Raw genomic sequence first — 19,580 nt, forward strand, 5'->3', positions numbered from 1 at the left:
CCTCCAGAGTCCGCTTGTCGGTGCCCCCAGCCTTGCTCTTCCTTCCACTCCCCTGTGCCCCCTTGCCCCGGGGTTCCTTCCTCCTTTCCCGCTCCTATGTTTCTTGTCTTTTGTTACTGCTGCGGTGTACCCTTACAAAGGGTATGGATTCTACATGGGGATACTAGAGAAGAGAAATAAAAGTGTGAAGCTTTTCTTTGAACACCTAAAAGGAAGAACAATTTTTGGGGATAATAATCAAAATATTATGCACTCAAATCCTTAAGGATTAAAAATAAAAATATTTCGAAATTTATTTCTAAGGAAGAAATGTAATATCTACATAGATGAAATAGTTCCTTAAGGAGACTAAAATTAAGTAAATAAAATATACTTAAATATCCTATGGGTGATATAAAAATATTTCGGAACTCATTTGAATACTTAGTTCCTTAAAAAGGAAAAAGGAAGGTTTAAAATACTTAAAGGTTAATAAATAAAAACATATGGATCTTATATTAAAACATATATAAAGAATAAATAGTGCCTTATGAATAAGCAATGCAGCATTAAGAAACTTTTTTTAAATACTTATTTTTAAATAGTTCAATAAATAATAATGATAATAAATATTTTAAATCCTATATATAAATATATATAAAAAGAAGTAGTGTTTTAATATGCATAAACATGAAATATTACATTTTTTACCAAAACGTAATTAAAATACCAAAATTGTATCCTTAATTAATCTTGGTAATACTTCTTCAAAATTTGTATATATAATCACAACCCTGTTTGCTCCATTTAAGAATGGCTAATATTAAAGACGCCTTTAAATACCATTCTCCGACAGTAAGACCCCCTAAATTGAATTGGCTTACCAGGTTAAAGGCGGGATATTAATTGTGGTATATGTGTATCGTCCAGCAGTCTTACCATTAATAGACTTTTAAGGGTATTCTAAGCCCTGGGCCCCGAGCCAGCCTTCCCTTCTTGTTATATTTCTTTTTGTTGACGACATTTTGCCTCGACGTCGTCGTCTGTCGTTTATTTTGTGTGTGTTTTCCTTTCTATTTTTCCGAGCTCGCTTTTCCCATTTTTGTTTTGTCCTTTCTGTGTCTCTGCTGACGTTGGATGCTGCTGAATCTGCTGCTGGCGCTTGCCGCCCACATTTGCTACTTGTAAATTATTTGCATTAGTAGCCACTTGTGCTTTGCTGTGTGTGCCAGTGTGAGTGTGAGTGTGCGCCTCGGGTCGAGGAAAATTCACCGCCCCCCTCTGCCACGCCCCCGCTTAGCACTTTCCCTCCGAACTTTCCCAGTCCAATGCGAATTCATACCGTTTTCGGGGAGGAATCCACTCGAAATGGAACTTGACCCACTGTGCGTGGCTCACTGTGCGTGTTTGTTTAGACATACACACTCGCACACAGGGAAACACATTTGTTTGTGTGTTTTCGCATTGAAATTTCCATTTTTCTTTTTGTTCTCGCCACCGCCCGCCGCCCACTTCTCTTTGTTCGTCTTGGCCTGGCCTGCACTTAAATTAACTGATTGCAACATTCTATACAGCTTTTTATGGCCCGATGAGGGGGCGCGGGGGCTACTCAGCCTTTTGCATAGTTTTTGCGAATCCCCAAAAGGGGCGGGACCGGGAGTGGGCTGGCCGCATGGGAGTTCTCTCCTTTAAGTGGCCAGTAAATGCGGTTCCTTCTACTCGGCCAAGAACGGTGGCTGGTACAGAGATGCTTATTTAAGAATAACAAATATGCGTTTTTTAAATTTATAACAAATTCATACCGAAAACTTGTCAGCAGAATATTGTGAATCTCCAATTATTAATTATTTCTCCAGAAAGGAATGAAATTTTAATATTATAATAATAATAATCAAATATATTTATAATTTTTTAAGAAAATATAATAATATAATAATTATTTAAGTTGAAAACGTGAGATACATAAAAAAAAAAATATGTTTTATTGTTTTTTTATTTTTAGACTTATGAAAAGGTTACAATAAAGTATTATATACAAAAATTGCTCTAGTGATGTAAAGATTTTAATACTATAATAATATATAATTTTTTAAGCAAGTAAAAATAGTTTACTTTAAGCTTTTAGTTTGAAACAAAACTTACATAAAAAAAAAAAAATTCTTATAAGTTTACTTTCATTTTAGTAATATGAAAATAATAATCAATAAAATCAAATGTACAATAAAGTGCTTCTTTTTGAGGTTTCCTTTCAATGGCAGGTGCTGCATAAAACAATGCTTCATTTAAGGCAGCTATATTTAAACTGGTACCCGAAAACATCCACTGTGACCATCCTTCAACCCCTTTCATACCATTTCGCCCTGCCGCCGAACGTGCCAAACATGCTATGCAGCATTGCGTGCTCACAAAGTGGCGTATGCGCAATATTTACTTCCTCCTCGCCGCATGAAGGCAAAAAATGCATTAAACAAGACAACGGCAATAACAACAACCGACATGCGGAGCAGTGGGATAATGAGGCGGCGGGTTTGGGGAATTGCTGTTCGTTTAAAGACAGCGATTCCGTTCCCTGCCTGCTAATTGCGTATACGACATGTGTGATCCCCGCTTGATAAGCCGAGAAATAATTAACTCAAATGGCTCTCCGGATGAGAGTTTGTTGTTTTCCCTCCTCGACTAATATTTAAAGAACTGATTGTTTGCGGGCCAAAGTGATGGCATACTTTAAGGCTAAGCTGAGATTCTCAAGGGTTCTTCACTTGCAAAAGCCAGCGTAAGCCAACTTGCCTTGCGAGCAGTATTCTTTTAATAGACGCAATCGATGAATAAAAATAAACATAAAAATTTATGGGGTTTTGGGGGAGGGGGGGAGAGGAAGCTGCTACAAATGGGCAGAACAATTTACATAATCACTGAGCATTCAGCGGCAGGACCAAATATAGCGACAGAAATGGGAACCGGAAATAGGAAGCCCAGTCGAGCAGAATGCCCGGCTGTGTATTATATTATGTGGCATATACGGACTCGTCCTTCGCCTCGCAGCGATTTATCAAAGTTCATTGAAATTGTTTGCCCGCTGCTCGCTGCCCAAACGTGTCCTTGAGAGGAGTGGGGGGTGGGGAGAGGCGGAGGCATGGGAGTGCGGGGTGTTTGGGGGGCCAACGTCCTTGCCACTCGCCGCATCAGTTGCCGCTGCCGCTGCCGCCGCTGCTGCTGCTGCTGCTGGTGCTGGTGATGATGACGACGTCATTCATTAAAATTTTCGCCCGTTATAAGTTGGGGCATTAAGCAGTACCCGAAAGCAGCATTGAGATGTCAAGCGAATTACGGGCCCCCACAAACAAATGCCATAAAAGCCATTCACAGTGTGCAAAACTTTTCTGTTTTTCTTTCCGTTTGCCAATTTGATTTATTGCCAGGCCCAGGGAGATGTAATCGTGAAATGGCAAATGTTTCTGTGTGGGCCGTTTGGGGTGCAATTTCTCCAACTGTCATGAGCCCAACTCCTAGGGAGCAATTTCGTATGTGCCTTTTTTCCCTCCGAGGACTCGTGTCACGGGTTCACCTCCCACACGCAGGCGAAAAGTCAATGCGTGGTCTTTGATTAATTCTCACATTATATGCTTTATTAAGCTTTCTCCCCCAAAAACATATGGGAATAGGCCTATCAGAGCTATAACTCTTTTGTTGGCAGCTTCTGACTTAAACCATTTATTTGGCCTCTCTCGTATCTCTATTTTGACCTGTCAAGCTCAGGTCTGGTTTGTTTCATGGCCAATGATTATTTTTTAGAGGCCTGGCATGTGACGGAACATTGGCTTGGACCTCCAGTATTTGACGAGCCCCTCGCTGAAACGAGATTACTAATACAGTCCGTCTGCCGGTCGTCTGTCTGGCAGATAAACAAACAAGTTCAAAGTCCACCGAGCCAGACGCAAAAAATGAAAAAATGAAAAAAGAACGAAACCTGAAGGTTCAGTTCGGCATCGCAAATTTTGCAATGCTCTAAGTAAAGCTGAATTTGTTTTGCAAAAAAAGATGACACAAAATTAAACAAATTGTAAGGATAATTGTACATTGAAAATAAATAGGGTTCAAAATGTAAAATTTAACAAAATTTACTTTATTAATATTTCTACTGTTTGTACATTTAAAATAAATTGTTTTTAATTTTGTAGTCTGCATACAAATCAACATTTTAATAAGAGATTTAAATTGGAAACAGTTTAAATAATTAGATAATATTTAATTTTTTTATTAAAATTTATTTTGTGTGTTTGTTATAAAAAACTAGTTTATTATGAAGTTCAAAAATTATTTTTAAAACATACTTTCTAAAAGAAACAAATTGTGTTTCCAAATTATTTTAAATTTACTGCAACCATAGTACTGTATAAAGGATAGAGGCTTCTAAGATTTATAGAGAATACGATCTTATGGTGGGAGGAACCTGATGAAGATGGAAGAGAACTCTGAACTATGACTCCTAACAACCGGAGGGCATGCAAAAGCTAATTGCAATGGGAATAAAAAGATCTGGGAGAGCTTTCCTGTCTAATCTCAGAGTGGACCAATCCGGGGCGAGCTAAATAACCTGGAATGGCTATAAAAGCACGCGACGCAAGCGATTCTTTAATCTTCTTCAGCGCAGAAAGGTTCAGATTTTGTAGCTACAATCCAAACAGGTTTCCCCCATCACAGTGGTCGAAGATGTGGTTCGCAGTGCTCGCTGTAGTGCTTATGCCACTGATCGTTCTGGTGTACTTTGAACTGAGGGCATCGCATCGCCGCCAACTGCTGAAGGAATTCAATGGACCCACTCCGGTGCCCATTTTGGGAAATGCCAATCGCATAGGCAAGAATCCGGCAGGTCAGTTGCAAGACAAATCATTAGCAATGGGGGCTCGTCTAATGGTCTAGACTGCGAACTGATAAGTGATAATCAGCGAATGTTATCAAGTGTACAATAGCCGGATGATTGAATACCATTCGGTGTCGCGAAACTTGCACTTTGTAAGCAAGGATCACATTGACCTTATTTCTTTATCGTGATTCTTTTTTGCAGAAATACTGGCCACCTTCTTCGAATGGTGGTACGACTATGGCAAGGATAACTTTCTCTTCTGGATCGGATACAGCTCTCACATTGTGGTGACCAATCCCAAACAACTGGAGGTGAGGCTGTGATATATAAATGGAAAACCCTTTGGATTATCTTGTAGATTATGCAAAATTTCTTAAATTCTGTATCAAACCTTTGTACATTTGTAAAAATTCATAAAGTATATAGTTTATAACTATCCTTTATCTTCAATGAAATTCTAAATTAGTTTTACGTATACTAATAAATAAAATGAAATTTTTTTTTGCAGTACATTTTAAACAGTCAGCAGTTGATACAAAAATCTACCATCTACGACCTATTGCATCCTTGGCTGGGCTCTGGCCTTCTAACGAGTTATGGCAGCAAATGGCACAAGCACCGAAAGATGATTACCCCATCCTTCCACTTCAATATCCTGCAGGACTTCCACGAGGTGATGAACAAAAACTCCAGCAAATTCATGGAACACCTGAAGAAAGCGAGTGCTGGGGATAGTATTATCGATTTCCAAGAACATGCCAATTACCTAACTTTGGATGTGATCTGTGACACGGCCATGGGAGTGCCCATCAATGCCATGGAGCAGCGTGATTCCTCCATTGTGCAGGCCTTCAGAGAGTGAGTTTGAAAAAAAGTCGTATCAAGAAATCCATCTATAATAATATTTATAATTTTAGCATGTGTTACAACTTGAATATGCGCGCTTTCCATCCCTTTAAGCGATCCCAGAGGGTCTTTTGTTTATCCCCTGAGTTTGCAGCTTATCAACGAACTCTGAAGACGCTGCAGGACTTTACCTATGACATCATCGAAAAGCGGGTGATTGCCCTGCAGAATGGAGGTTCTAAGAAGGAGCAAGATCATTCCTTGCCCCGGAAGAAGATGGCCTTTTTGGACACCTTGCTGTCCTCCACCATCGATGGTTGCCCTCTCACAAGGCAGGAGATATACGAGGAGGTGTCCACCTTCATGTTTGAGGGGCACGACACGACTACCTCGGGAGTGTCCTTCGCCGGGTATCTTATTTCGCGGCATCCTGATGTTCAGGTAATTTCGATAATTTAAACCAAATAGATTAATAGATCTAATATATATCGTTGTACCACAGATGAAACTGTATCAAGAGCAGTGCGAAATAATGGGCAATGATATGAACAGGAATGCCAGTTTCCAGGAGATCGCCCAAATGAAATATCTAGATTTGTTCATCAAAGAGGCACAGCGCGTCTATCCCAGTGTTCCGTTTATTGGTCGCTATTGTGATAAGGACTACGATATCAGTGAGCATTTTTGGGCTATCAAAAATATGTGTTATATTGTTTTTAAATTATCCCCTGCTTAGATGGTAGCACTGTTCCCAAGGGCACCACTCTCAATCTAGCCCTCGTCCTCCTAGGCTACAATGATCGCATCTTTAAGGACCCCCATCACTTTCGCCCGGAACGATTTGAGGAGGAAAAGCCAGGACTATTTGAGTATTTGCCTTTCAGTGCTGGACCCCGTAACTGCATTGGCCAAAAGTTTGCCCTCCTAGAACTTAAGACAGTGATATCCAAGCTGGTGCGATCCTTTGAGGTGCTCCCAGCAGTCGATGAGTTGGTCTCCAAGGATGGTCGGATAAACACCTATCTCGGACTCTCCCCCGGAGAAAAGCTAAAGCGCGAGGCAGGGCGCCACAAGTACGTTCCAGTTCTGTCGGCGGTTTTAACCCTTAAGTCCGACAATGGCCTGCATCTTCGTCTCAGGGAACGGCGATCATGAATAAAAATTATTGTTGAAAACCATCAGCACCTGAAATATTCTTTGTAGTATCTATTTATTTGTCTTAGCAACATTTTTACCAAGAAATAAAGAACCGCTTGTTGATATATCTATTTTGTATCTGTGAATAGGATTGTTATTATTAGTTTGCCTGTCTGGCATCTGTCGTATCTTTCAATTGTTTTAGTCTGGTTAACAATTGATAACAGACAATTAACTTTTTTCTTTATCATTTATTGAATCCTTCTTGCTTTTAAGTTACTCAGATATCATTTTGCTATTAACCAATTAATACATTCCGATTTTTAAGTAACGACTGTGCGCTACTTTTCCGCTCTAGCAAAGGACCACCTCACGCCGAAGTTGTAAACCAAATACAGGAGAAGGCTCAGTCTGAGATTCATGTTGGTATTGCGTTGAAGCTGGTTCCTTCCACTGTTATTTATAGGCTGGCCTTATCGAATTTCCGACTTTGCTACGGGTTGCGTAACTGGTTATAATTAAGTTTGAAATGGCTTAATGGATTTGCAATTTTTAAATTCCTGATTATGTGGGGTAAAAAGTGAAAACAATGCCTTAAACGTTTTTAAAGCTATGAGAAAAGTAAAAATCTACTAGAAAACTCTATAAGAAGCAATATTTGAATTGTTAGTCGTAGGAAAATAAGCTACTTTCTCCTTCTAAATTATTTAAATAAAGCCATTCTAATGGATTTTTCGGGTGGAGGTGCAAGATGTCGACTTAAATGTATTTCCTGCATGTCGAAATTCCTGCAGACCTTGTAGTCAAATTTTAAATTCCGAATTTTCGACTATTTCGTTTCAACTTGTTTCGCTCTCTTGTCGCCATAAATATTTGATGTGACGGCAAACTTGGCGGCTATCAATGGGGCGTGGGGCGGGATTGGGATTGGATTGGGTTTCGGTGGGATTCGGATTGGGAATGGCGGTGGTGCGGCGCGGTGGGTCGTTGGGTAGATAGGGAGCCACTGGATTCGGGGTCGGGGATTTGGCATTGTTGTGCGTAGAAGTATCCGAGGTATGCGGCGTACCGAAACCGGGCATAATCAAAATACAATTGTGCGTGGAGAGTATCTGTGTGTGTGTGTTGGCTGTCCTTTCTGTGTGTGTATTCGTTTCGGGTCTGCGTGTTGTAACGCATGCACAAACGTTTATTTCTTTCTTTCTCTTGGCGTTTGTTTGAGTGGGTGGCGTGGCGGCGGTGGGCGGAGGACGAGAGTGAGAGAGTGGCAGGCCACCTGGAGCGCCGAACAGCTGCGCGACACTCTCTCTCTCCTTTCCAGCCCTCGTACCCCCGAAAGTATGCTATAAACTGGAAACCCGAGAGCGACAGCAGGATATGCTCGTCCTGACGATGAGTTGTTAATGGAAATATGTGCCAGCGGAAGTCATCGTAAATTAATTAATTACAAATCGAAGCGATGCTCGATAGAGATAAGGGCCAGCAGCTGAAAATGAAACCGAAAACGAAAGCTAAATGTAGAGTAAACCCGATCCTGGCCAGCTGAATTGCTACTCATCCTCGCTAGCCCACCCGACTGGAAGTCCTAGTCCTTTCGGCTAGCACTCGTCCTTCCACGGACTTCGTGTGTGGCCTCCGGACTCGTGGCCGCCTGGCAGGGTCCCCAAAACGTTTTCGGGCGCTGTGCTGACAACATCCTCGCAGGACCAACGAGCGGATGGTGCGTCCCAAAATCCTCCTGCTCGGTGTATGTGTGTGCAGAAACTTTTAACCGTGTGCGCTGCCTGCCTGTGTGTGTGTGTGCGAGTGTCTGCGAGTGTCTGTGAGCTGGTGCGCGAGGTGCTGGAAAATTTATTGCAGTTTGAAAAAATCAAAGGAAAAACTTAAGCCGCCTTAAAAATCTCACCTTCCCACTATCGAGGGTCCCATAATCCTGGCCTACTTAAGGAGACAAATTCAAATAGAATTGCCAGCGAGCAGTGAACAAAATATTATATACAAAAGCCAATTTTTATATAATCAAGCAATAAAAAGCCACAAAAACGTGGCGAGGGGGTGGGAAAGCGAGGGGGGCGCCGAGGAAAAGCGTTTTTCGGTCGTCTGTGTGAGTGCAGAAACATTAATGGCCCCGTTCGTGCCTGCTGTGCGTTGGTGTGTGTGAGTCTGAGCCTTCTCGTGCTTGAGGCCTTTTTCATAAAGAGGTCAAAACGTTGCTTTCCCCCCGTGTCTCTGTGTATGTGTGTGTGTGTGTGTGATTGTGTGCTGCGTGTGTGTGAGTGTGCAGGGTTTCTTCATGCTTTCAGGTTGCCTTCTTTTTTCGGCTGGTCAAGTCAAGAAGAAAACTTAACAGTCAGACTTTCGGCTGTCACGGGTTCGACCCCGTTCTTAAAGCGACCCCGCCCCTTTAAAGTTGCCCAGCAAATGATATAACAATTAGCCAGGAGCTTCCATTTGCCCCATGTTATTTTCTGGCCTAGCTTAAGGCGCGACTAATGGGATCTGGATGGTTTTTCCGGCACTTACTTTTAGAGCCAAGCCGTAGTAAAAATTACATAAAAGCCTTGCTTTGATTGCCTTTACAAATATTAATGCTACTATAAAATCTTATAAATTTAAAATTAAAATCAAATTAATATTAAAATTACCTATTCAAAATTAATTTTTACTGATGAGATAAAACAAAAATATATAACTGAATTAAAAAACAAAAAAAAATTAAATGTAATTGCTTAATTTACAGCAGATTATACAAGAACTGATTCCATGGCTAGATTATAAAATGGTCTCTCAAGTTTCATAAAAGGAACCGTAAAGAAAATATCAAATGTCCGCTGGTTCCCTCAAATTGATGGGGCAATTATGTAAAGCAAAGAAAGCGCAAAAATGTTACGCAATTTTCTAAAAAAATGAGACCACAAAACATAGCGGGGCAAAAACATAATTAATAACAAAGCCACACGGTTGAATTCTTGGACAAACTCTGTCCTGCGGCTAAAAATAACAGTGAAAAAAGGACAAAAAGAGGCAGGACGAGATGAGGGGGAGGGGCAGGGTTAGCAGGAGAAAGGAGGAGAAAGCAGGGACTAGGATAGAAGCAGCGGGAGCTACTCAAAGCATAACAATGAACATAACCGCACATTCAGCCAGAAGCAGTAAAAAACGCACAGTGGGCGGGGAATCGAGGCGGCGGCGGGGGGCGGAATCACCTACTAAACCTAAATGAAAGTAAAAATTGTAAGCGTAAGCTAAAACAACAAACACAGCAGCAAGCGAAAGCAAAAAGAAAGCCGTGAGAAAAGCGATAAGGCCTAGCAGATAAGCGGCATCCAGAGAGGGTCGGGAAAACGGAGATAGAGAGTGCGGAAAATTGCCAGAGAGCCTGGAAAATGGCAAAGAGAAAAGTTGGCCAAAAAAGAGTGTCCTTTGAGTTTGAAGGGAAATCTGGCACTCTTGGTAACTAGCTAGCTAATAAGAGCCACAAATCTGAGCCACATCTATCTCTTAAAAGTATGAATTGTCCAAGTTTAGCAATCAATCCTAACAATTTTATCCCCTTATGAATTACTAAACTTATTATTAATTATTATTTTTCTTACATTTTAATAAGCATATGCTAAATGACAATTTAGATACATCTTTAAAAATATGAACTTTACTGACTTGGACCTAAAAATGATTTAAAAACATGATCTATTTAAAATGGTTTCCTTTATCTTTGACCTTACATAATTTCTATAAGTAAAAAGAAAATGTTTAAGAATCAATATATGGGAAAGCAATTAAAAATTGTTAAACTAAAAATAGAGATAATTTGTAATAAAAAATAACCGAATTGTATTGTAATTAAGGTTTTGAGTGGTCTGTGTGCTATTGTGATGCATTTAAATGTGCTGCTTGCAACCAAATTAAAAATTGAGAATTATACAATTTTTATTATAAACTATGCTTCTGAAATTGCTGTAAAATCCTTAATATTTATTTTCTAATTTTTCCCCCGCAGACAGGCATCCTTTGAGCCTTAACAGCCATCGAGCGAAGCCTTCGAAAATGTAAACAAAAGCGACGCAGGCGCAGCAGTACTCTCTCCCTCACACCTCAAGCAGTTTGGAAAGGCAGGGAAAGGCGAGGAAGGGAAAGCCGAGCTTCCAGGCTCGAATCCTGCTCGGCCGTCGACGGCCGTCGGTTTTCCAGCCCACATCCTGGCCAGGCTCAAAAACAGGCTCGGGCAGCCAGCGCTCACAACGCCAGCAGAGTGCGCAGCGTGATGTAGTCCAGCTCCGGGATCCAGTATCCAGTATCCAGCTGCAGACCGAGATTGAAATCCAGCAGCGGCCACTCAGGGAAACTTTTCCTTCGCCACACTCGGGCACGCACACACAGAGGGGCACACGGGCACACGGAGTCGGAAAATCGGAAAAGCGGAAAAGCCTCAGACAAATGGCCAGGACTAGCAGCAGCGGCAGTAGCAGCGAGCGCAGCAGCAGCAGTGCCACAAAAACGGGGGAGCCGTGAAAAACCAGAAGGGAAAATCATTTAAGAGGCGGGGGCCAGTGTGGTGTGCGAAAATCTAGGGGAAAATAGCGCGCCCCGTGGAAATGGAAATGGGCTTGCTGGGGCTTCTTCTGTTAGCCACACCAGCAGCGGAAGTAGCAGCACCAGCAGCAGCAACACCAGCGGAAACGGAAACAGCAACGGCAACCTGAATCCGCGACCGGCCCCAAAAAATTTATCCGTTCTTCGCTCTCTCCGTTCCGTGTTAATTGTTATTTATGTATAGTGTATATATAAAGTTCTGTGTGATACAAAAGCGGATCGAAAAGGTCCGACGGCAGGCGAGAAACTCTAATCTAAACTCAGTCTAATCAAAAGCGTACAACGACAACAAACGGTTTTGCAAGTGAAACGATAACACCAAACCAAACCAAGCAACCAACCAACCAACAACATTATTCCAACGGGTCCAATGTTGCAGCCAACAACATGCAGCAAACAGCAACAGCAGAGGCAGCAACCAGTAATTGCAACAGCAGCGGCGGAAGGAGCAGCTAAAGATCATGGAGCCTTAGCAGCAGCAACTGTAACAGCAGCAGGAGCAGCAGGAGCAGCAGCAGCAGAAGTAGCAGCAGGAGCAGCCGCAACTGCAACAGCAACAGCAAGCCGCAACACTTGGTGCCACAGCGACAACATGTTGTCCGTAGGCCACAGCCGCACCAGCAGCACAACGATAGACTTCAACAGTCGCCGGCGGAGGGGGCGCCTACGAGGACACGTCCACGCCCCCTTTGTCCTGGCGGAGAACAAGCAACACCAAGCTACGATACTGGACGAGTGTGTAAATATTTTCAAGCGCTTAGTATTATTAACATTAAAAACAATATCAGCAACAACAATAACGACGAAAGCCAAGTCAAGAAGCAGAACGGCAGCAGCAGCAGCAGCAGCAGCAGCGATACCAGCTGTCAGTGCAACACCTGCAACATCTGCAACATCTCGTGGTGCCTCCGTGGATCAGCTGCTCCCTCCAAGCAGCCGCAGCCGCAGCAGCTGCAGAAGTCGCTGCCTCCGCCTGCCGATCTACAGCATCCTGCTGCTGTGCCTGGCCACCCAGGGATTGGGATTCGGCGATGCGGCCAAGCCCAAGTCGGCCAAGCAGCACTTTGGCGGCAGCGGCAACAGCAACAGCCCGAACCAAAACCAAAACCAGAACCACAACGATGTCCTGGGCGGAGTGGGTGCCCCATCGCAGACGTCCGGCGAGGACGAGGCCGAGATCATGTACCCCTTCCAGTCCGGGGAGCAGATGTTCGGCCTGGAGGAGGACCCGGACCAGGACCAGGACCAGGAGCTCAACTCCAATGCAGTGCCCGGCTCCGACGAGGATAATGCGGCCAATCAACGTGGTATCAATGGTGAGTCTCCCCCTGTCGCGTATGTGGAATTTTGCATCTGCCAGCGGGTCTTTGACTAATGGCATTCGTATTTAAATGAGCCACTCAATTTCGGAGGGGGCGAGAAGTTTTTTTGGGGTGGGCGGTTCCATGCGAACAACTTTTTGGCGAAGACAAATTGAATTTGCCTTGCATGGGGCATCGATGAGTTGGAATCGAGTGTGGGGGGCTGAGAAATGATAGCAAATAAAAGTTCAAGGCCCGGAATCAGACAAATGTTTAATGGGGACACAGGTACATACGGGGTCCGCCCACACGGCGTATACGTAACCCAATCAGACATGAGATTAATTGGAAGAATTTCATTTAAAGTCCTAAAATAAGAAATCCATTTTTAATAATGGTAAACAGATTGGGAAACCATCGCTCTTTGAACTTCTTCCTTGATTGCTTATGGAATTTTTGGGAAGCTGTTTGTACGAATTCAGACCAATAATTATGTTCTTTAGTTTCCTAATAATTCTTAATAAATTAACAATAATGCAATTTCTCGCAACGATTGTAAACAAGAAGTAAGATGTTGGCAATTATTTTTCAACCACACTGCGTATGAGTGATATTTATGTGCTTACATCGCGTATACGTAACGTGGCCCATGAAGAGTACGCCGCAGAGGCGAAGCAGCCACAGTAATGCCCGCCAAACTCAAATGCTCTGCGTATACGTAATATGGGAACATAAATTATCCCGGCCGCAGCATAAGTGACTGCAAATGAACATAATGGAACGAGCAACTGTCTGCAGTTGGCCGATGAAATAAATGTGTGTTTCTGCCTGCGCCCAAGAGCGTGTTAATGTGTGCTCGGCGCACACATATGTGGAAAAATATATTCTTTTTCTGTGCCACATCAGCGAAAGTCGAGCTGCTGCTGCGGCCTCCCCTTTTTCACCTTTCTGCGCCGCTTGCAACCTTTTTACCTTTTGCCCCTGATTCAGCCAGCCTGTCTTTCTGCTCCCGTGCGCGGCGCAGTCACATTTTGGCCAACAATTAAACCCAACAGTGCACACGCTGCTCATTTTAATGACTCAACCGAGCCAAGTCCTGTCAGAAAAGTGGCTGTCTGCCGCTGCGATAGAGAGCGAAAAAGGCGAAAAATGATCGACTAGAGTTGACTCCTTTGTCTAAACAACGAGGGGCAAATCTCCGGATGTGTATGGATGTTGGTGATGTCAAGCCCCGATAAGCTACCCCGGCTAAAGCCCATCCAATCCCGGGCTTTGTTTGCCTTTCGGCCCGCCCTCCCATGGCCACCCAAAATAAATAAACCCCGCTCGTGACACACAAAACCACTCGAAGGCGGAATGTGTGTCCTGCGAACTGAAAGCTGAAAACTGCAATTGCAGCGGGTACAACCACAAAGTGCTTGTTGTGTGTAAATCAGGCTTTAAAATTAACGCAGATTGCTGGAACAAGCGACAGGCCACGAGCAATTAACATGAAACCAGCGACTAAAAAAGCGAGTAAAACTACGTCGGAGGACACACACAGCGAAAAATAATGCAGACAGAGCGGGCACATAACTCAGGTCACCCTCGTACATACAATCGGCCATATAAAAATGTGCACTGGTCTCCTCCTCAGCGACCTTTGTTCGAAATTTCATATATATCCAGATATATATACGTGTGTAGCTAGGCACATATAGAAATTCCTGGCAGTGTGTACGTGTATTTGCCTTGCTTTTGGCTTTTCTATTTTACCATCGACCCAAATTGCTAGCGCGCTCTCGGTATAATAACAACAAAAATACACACACTCTTGGCTGAAATATAGTATAAGTATGTGCGCTGGTGTGTGTGTGTGTGTGTTTGGGCCACACGCAAACGTGGCTGTTAACGACGTTTCAGGCTCTCAACGTCGGCGTTTTTGTGGGTGGCTGTGGGTGTTTTCGGGCCAGACCCTGAAGAAAAAGCAAAAAAAAAGCGTACGAAAGAAAATATAAAGTTAAGTAAAGACCTCGACCCAAACGGCAGGCGGCCAAAAACTTGCTGTAACTTTGTGTGTATGCAAACATTTTGAAAAATGATTGAGAAAAACAAAAACAGAGACAGAAACACAAGAAAGCAGAAGAAAAAAGCCGAAAAAGAAAAGCGAAACGGCGGCGGAAAAGTCCGAAAAGCAGGCAACAGAACGAGCACGCACAGCGCCTTAAACACAGAAATTTAAATCGATAAATCAAAATGCCAACAACAGCAGCAGCAGCAACAGCAATAGCAACAACATCAACAATATCGTCCTGGCAAGGACGTGTGAGTTGCATGCTAAAAGCCACGAGAGAGACGATGAAAAACCCACACCAGAAACCAGCAGCAGAAAAACGAGCTCTTGTGGGTGGCAGGAAGTCGTTTCCTTCCTGCCTCCCAGCGCTTTCACTATACGGTTGTGTACTTTTCTGTGCTCTGCCTTCGCTCTGAACTGAAATGACAACATTTGGCCGCCTTTTTAATTATTGACATGCCCCACCCCCACCCAAGACCCATCGCTAGTGTCCTTCCCAGCCCTGTGGCCACTAATTGCCCCGCCTGTCTGCCCTCTGTCTGTGTGGCACTTTGATTTGGCACTAATTTCAATCCCAGCTCAGCTGCAACTGACTCAGCCCAGGTGAGCCCACAAGGATTGGCCGGGGTAGCCCGGAGTCCCGACTTGTGCTCGAGTCACGATGAATCACAGAGCCGCAGGCGATTGGATATCAATGAATCGCCCTTATCGCAGTGATTCATGCTATCCGGCGCTTGCGGTCGGACTCTTGGAAACCGGTTAGCAAATGCAACCTCGCAGCCGTGTCGAGTGTCATTCGCTGCGAACCGCGTAAGCAAATCTTTCTCGAATGCTTTCAAAGCACACTAGATCTGCGTTTGTTTGCTTAGCTTATGCTAATATGTGGTGTTCCGAGATATTTATGACTGGCCCTAACTGGTCTGCAAAACAAATTATTCACAAATTAGTAAGAGATACGCATCGATTCACGCCGTTATTGACTGAACAGCAATAATAAGATTATGTCTCCTACAAATCAGATTAAACCAATGAGCTCTGCGGTACCACATTTGATTTCCTAATCTATGTGTGCTGCTGAGAAACCGCAATTAATTATGGCTGAGAATTTGGCTTATCACTTCAAGCTTTGCAGCCAATGATTAGTTGATTTATGGTAGTTTTTCAGTTAATCGTTAAGAAAATGGAAACTATTTTTTATGATTTAAATAAAGGTTTAGAAAACCTTTGTTGACTCATCAAGTTATACGTTTCACTTTCGGATTTCTCATAACACTTGTTCATATGTGAATACCCATGCGATTCTAAAAAGTTATTAAGCCAGCCTCATAACCATACACGGATTTTAAATGGTGCTCAAACTTCTAGTACCTACATGCCGTAACCAAAACAGAATACGAGGATGAACTTCTTCTACGGATTTTTGAACATCACATTGCCTGGCAGAGTTTTAACAACTGCTATAAATTCACAAATGCTAAAATTAGTTTAAGAAACATTTCCCATTAAATTAAAGGTTTCCCATTCCGTTTTTCGGGGGCTTACTCGTCGCAGTTCTCTGCGAAATTGGGTCAAGCACATAGTGTCGGGGCTGGCATTATAATGTTGGCACTTTGGGCTTGGTCCACATCGGGATTGCCCTGGGGATAGAGCCGCTTTTGATTAGCTAAAATGCGCCCACTCATGTGTGTATGCGTGTGTTTGCCTAGGGCCCGAAACTGTGCCAAGTTATGGTCGCCTCGCCATAACTTTTGAAGGTGGCAAGGACTGCCGCTGCCGCCGAGCAACCTTCATTGACAGCTAGCTGCTCATAGCCGTGATAAACCTTCTATGGCAATCCTTAAGTGCCCCAGCCCCCATCCACAGCCACATCCACATCCACATCCATCCCCATATTGAGCACACTGCGCCAGGACGAGCGAGGCTCTTCTCCCAGCCTGCATTGATTCAACAGCCACTTGACAACCCTGCATGCACGGAGAGAAAATCTGCCGAAAATCTGCCAAAAATTCCATAAACAATTAAGGCAGTCTTATAAAAATCTGTAAAAAGTGTTTTTCGAAGTAAAATCCATTCAAATTTTTTTTTAAGTTGAACATATTGTTATTTTTTTTAGTATTTAAAAAGCTTTGTTCCGTTTTACGAAATAATACATTTATGGGTGAGGTCTGTAGGTTGGCCCGGCTTTGAACTCAGGACACTTTTAGCAGCTTTACTATAGGAAACAATTTTTTTGTTCGTTTTCTTCTTGAAATTTTTCAAGATTCTTTAAAAAGATATAATAGTATTAAATACAAGTGCAGAAATATTTAAAACTGCCCATTTTGATTGTACAACCACGATAATTGTATTTTTTATTTTTTTTATATTAACGAGGGTTTTAAACTGCAAGACACATAATCAAGCTAAAGATGATTCATAAATGGTGTTAAAGTTCTCCACGGAATGCCATTAAACCGATAATAGCCTTTGTCATATTAATAGACAATGAGTAGAAGCCAGAGATAAATAAAAGATGACTAATTCGAGGGGTATTTCTCGCAGTGTGCCCCGGCTTTTGCCGCTTCCAGTGGCTTGCATGTGCATTGCACGTTTGGCTTGCTCTGATTTTGGCTGTTTAGCTGCTCGGCTGCTTGGCTGGCTAATCGATTCGCCAGCCACCTTGAAACTCTGGCCGCTCTCGGCCGAGCGTTTTGGCCCGTGCCACAACGTGCTGTCTCTCTGATAAATTAGCAGCTGCTTTCACGTCAGGTGCTTTTTTCCGCGGGGTCAGAGAGCGTGAAAACGCGCGGACACCAACTTTTTGAGTGTGTGTGTGTGTGAGTAGCTGGCACTTCCGCTTTGAGCTACCATAATGAACTTCCGGCCAGGCGTGCGATTTTTCCTTGACTCCCACTTTTTCTCTTACTCTTACTGGTATTCCTACTTTTACTTTCACGCTAGCTGGTTCCTGTAATTTTCGTGCGTTTGTTCGGCCGTGATTTATGCACACTGATGACGTAGCGAAAGGAGCTGAAAATCCGCAGCCAAGTCCCAAAGTCATTTGGTCCCTGCTTATCGGGTCTTAATGAAGTTTAACCCCTTGGGAGGGCGAGGGGCTAGACTCGAAGAATTTCGCTTTATCTATCAAATAATACTTTTATTGCATTATCAGGGTACAGAGTACATGGTAAATGGGGTGGCACATAAATATTCATGGGATGCTTATATACATAGTTGGGTCTCGGGCCCCGGGCCCTGGGCCAGCATTTCTGTCCACCCATCGAGTAAGCAATTTTGGGGCATGAATCGGAATTTTCGGCAACGGAATGGAATTTCACTATCCTGCAGCTCTTGGCACTTAATGGGTTAATCGATTAGGCCTCCCTCTCGGTTGGGTTTTTGGGCATTTGGCGGGTTGCCTACTTCTTGGTCACGCGATTCCAGGCGCTGGCGTAGCGCTCCGCCTCGAAGAAGTTGCCCATCGTCTGGGGCAGATTCTTGGGCTTCGCCTCCGTGCCCAAAATCGGCGGCGGCGTGTAGTAATTGCTCTTGGGCGTGGCTGCCTCCGCGGTCTTCTGGCTCCTTATAATGCACTCCTCCTCGGGGGCGGATGTGGCGGTTGAGGGCGAGGCCGTCACCACCTGTGTGCGCCACTCGAAGATGGGCGAGTTGGCTCCGCCCTGCGGCAGCTGCAGCTGAATGGTGGCCCGGCTAACGAAGAGCTCCTCCTTGCCGAAATTTTGTACTGCTGCGGCCATCTGAATGAATCGGTTTCAACTTGCAAACTGATTGCGAATTCGCACTGCGAGTGGCGACAGCCGCAGAGCATTCTGATGTGGCTTTGTTCTCTGGTTACGACTTCGGTGCTCCGTAAACAACGCGTCGCATGACGCATATCACATACCCGCCGGCGGAGTGTGAGTGGGCTTGATTGCCAGATGGAGATGGGGCGTGAGGACGCGGCTCTAGAATTGTTCCACATGTGCAGAAAAAATAAATAAACATGAGCTACATTTTTGGGAGCTAGAAAAGATAAATTATATACAAATTTCTTGTCAAAAATGGTTTAAAGCCATTTTAAAATTTCCCACAAGAATACAAAACCTACGCTATATTCATTTTATACCCAATTTAAATATTTTTTTAACCAAATGTATGGGAATGTTAAATTTATTGGTTATGGTTATTTGAAGTATTTTAATCTTTGGATTACAAAAATAGAAGGGACTTAAAATCCTTCTTATATTTTCTACAATACATCTACAACATTATGGTTTTGAATTTTAGTCAAGCATTAATAAATACATTTTACATTTAATAAGCAGATTTTATTTTCACTATTAATTATTATCAGTGTAGTTACCGCATATTAAGAAAAACTCTTTAACTCTAAAGGTAATTTATTACATATTGAGACGTTTTTTTAAATTTCTTTAAACATTTTTATATTTTAAATCTAATCTACTAAGCTTTAAACTAAGCTGTTGGCTTATCAACTTGTTAAATTTCTCGGTATATTTCTTATCAAATGTATAAACCTCTACACAATATTTATGAATGTGAGCTCACCTCTTGGTGATTTAATCTAAAGCACTCTCCAAACAACCTGATTTAACTGCCTGCGACCCATCCGTTTTCATTTAAATGGTAATTATATGCGATTTCGGTCACGATACCATCGCTATGTGAGCTCTGGAGTTTTCTGAGCTCACGACGACTGCAATCGCTTAGTCAAATTGTTGTGCCATTTCAATCGCGGCACTCGGAACTGGTTTCCCCTCGCCCCTGACCAAGTGTTTCATGTGGAGAGCAGGCAGCCAGCAAGGCA

The 19,580-nt window shown here is 43.1% G+C and overlaps 3 protein-coding genes across 9 annotated transcripts in view; 2 read left to right on the forward strand and 1 right to left on the reverse strand.

Annotated features, from left to right (window-relative positions):
* Positions 1-4,673: 4,673 nt before the first annotated feature.
* LOC108032510 (cytochrome P450 4e3) lies at positions 4,674-11,616 on the forward strand. 2 transcript variants are annotated; one of them, XM_050885663.1, is made up of 7 exons: positions 4,674-4,849; positions 5,045-5,154; positions 5,352-5,701; positions 5,761-6,130; positions 6,192-6,363; positions 6,426-6,834; positions 11,378-11,616. In XM_050885663.1, the coding sequence occupies exons 1-7, from the start codon at positions 4,690-4,692 to the stop codon at positions 11,601-11,603; spliced, it is 1,797 nt and encodes a 598-aa protein (XP_050741620.1). In that variant the 5' UTR covers positions 4,674-4,689; the 3' UTR covers positions 11,604-11,616. The 2 variants fall into 2 exon arrangements, with proteins under 2 accessions (XP_050741620.1, XP_050741621.1); XM_050885664.1 differs by lacking the exon at positions 11,378-11,616 and having other exon boundaries at positions 6,426-7,023.
* Positions 11,617-11,775: 159 nt separating this feature from the next.
* LOC108032509 (sodium/potassium/calcium exchanger Nckx30C) overlaps positions 11,776-19,580 on the forward strand; it is a 34,834-nt gene continuing 27,029 nt past the window's right edge. For all 6 annotated transcript variants that reach the window (XM_017106335.3, XM_017106338.3, XM_017106336.3 and 3 more), the window contains exon 1: positions 11,776-12,735. In XM_017106335.3, coding sequence (XP_016961824.1) covers positions 11,790-12,735 — 946 coding nt within the window. In that variant the 5' untranslated portion in view covers positions 11,776-11,789. The remainder of the gene's footprint in view (positions 12,736-19,580) is intronic.
* LOC108032513 (uncharacterized) lies at positions 17,889-18,555 on the reverse strand. Its single transcript, XM_017106344.3, has one exon. It carries the CDS (start codon positions 18,508-18,510, stop codon positions 18,172-18,174), a length of 339 nt encoding a protein of 112 aa, XP_016961833.1. The 5' UTR covers positions 18,511-18,555; the 3' UTR covers positions 17,889-18,171.

Source organism: Drosophila biarmipes, chromosome 2L (assembly GCF_025231255.1).
Source record: "Drosophila biarmipes strain raj3 chromosome 2L, RU_DBia_V1.1, whole genome shotgun sequence".
NCBI lineage: Eukaryota > Metazoa > Arthropoda > Insecta > Diptera > Drosophilidae > Drosophila > Drosophila biarmipes.

Bases quoted from the DNA above. Each gene is read 5' to 3' on its own strand.
- LOC108032510 (XM_050885663.1), top strand. From the start codon at position 4,690: ATGTGGTTCGCAGTGCTCGCTGTAGTGCTTATGCCACTGATCGTTCTG. The intron at 4,850-5,044 runs GTCAGTTGCAAG...TCTTTTTTGCAG, and splicing joins CATAGGCAAGAATCCGGCAG to AAATACTGGCCACCTTCTTC. The intron at 6,835-11,377 runs GCGATCATGAAT...GGCGGGGGCCAG, and splicing joins CATCTTCGTCTCAGGGAACG to TGTGGTGTGCGAAAATCTAG.
- LOC108032513 (XM_017106344.3), bottom strand. From the start codon at position 18,510: ATGGCCGCAGCAGTACAAAATTTCGGCAAGGAGGAGCTCTTCGTTAGC.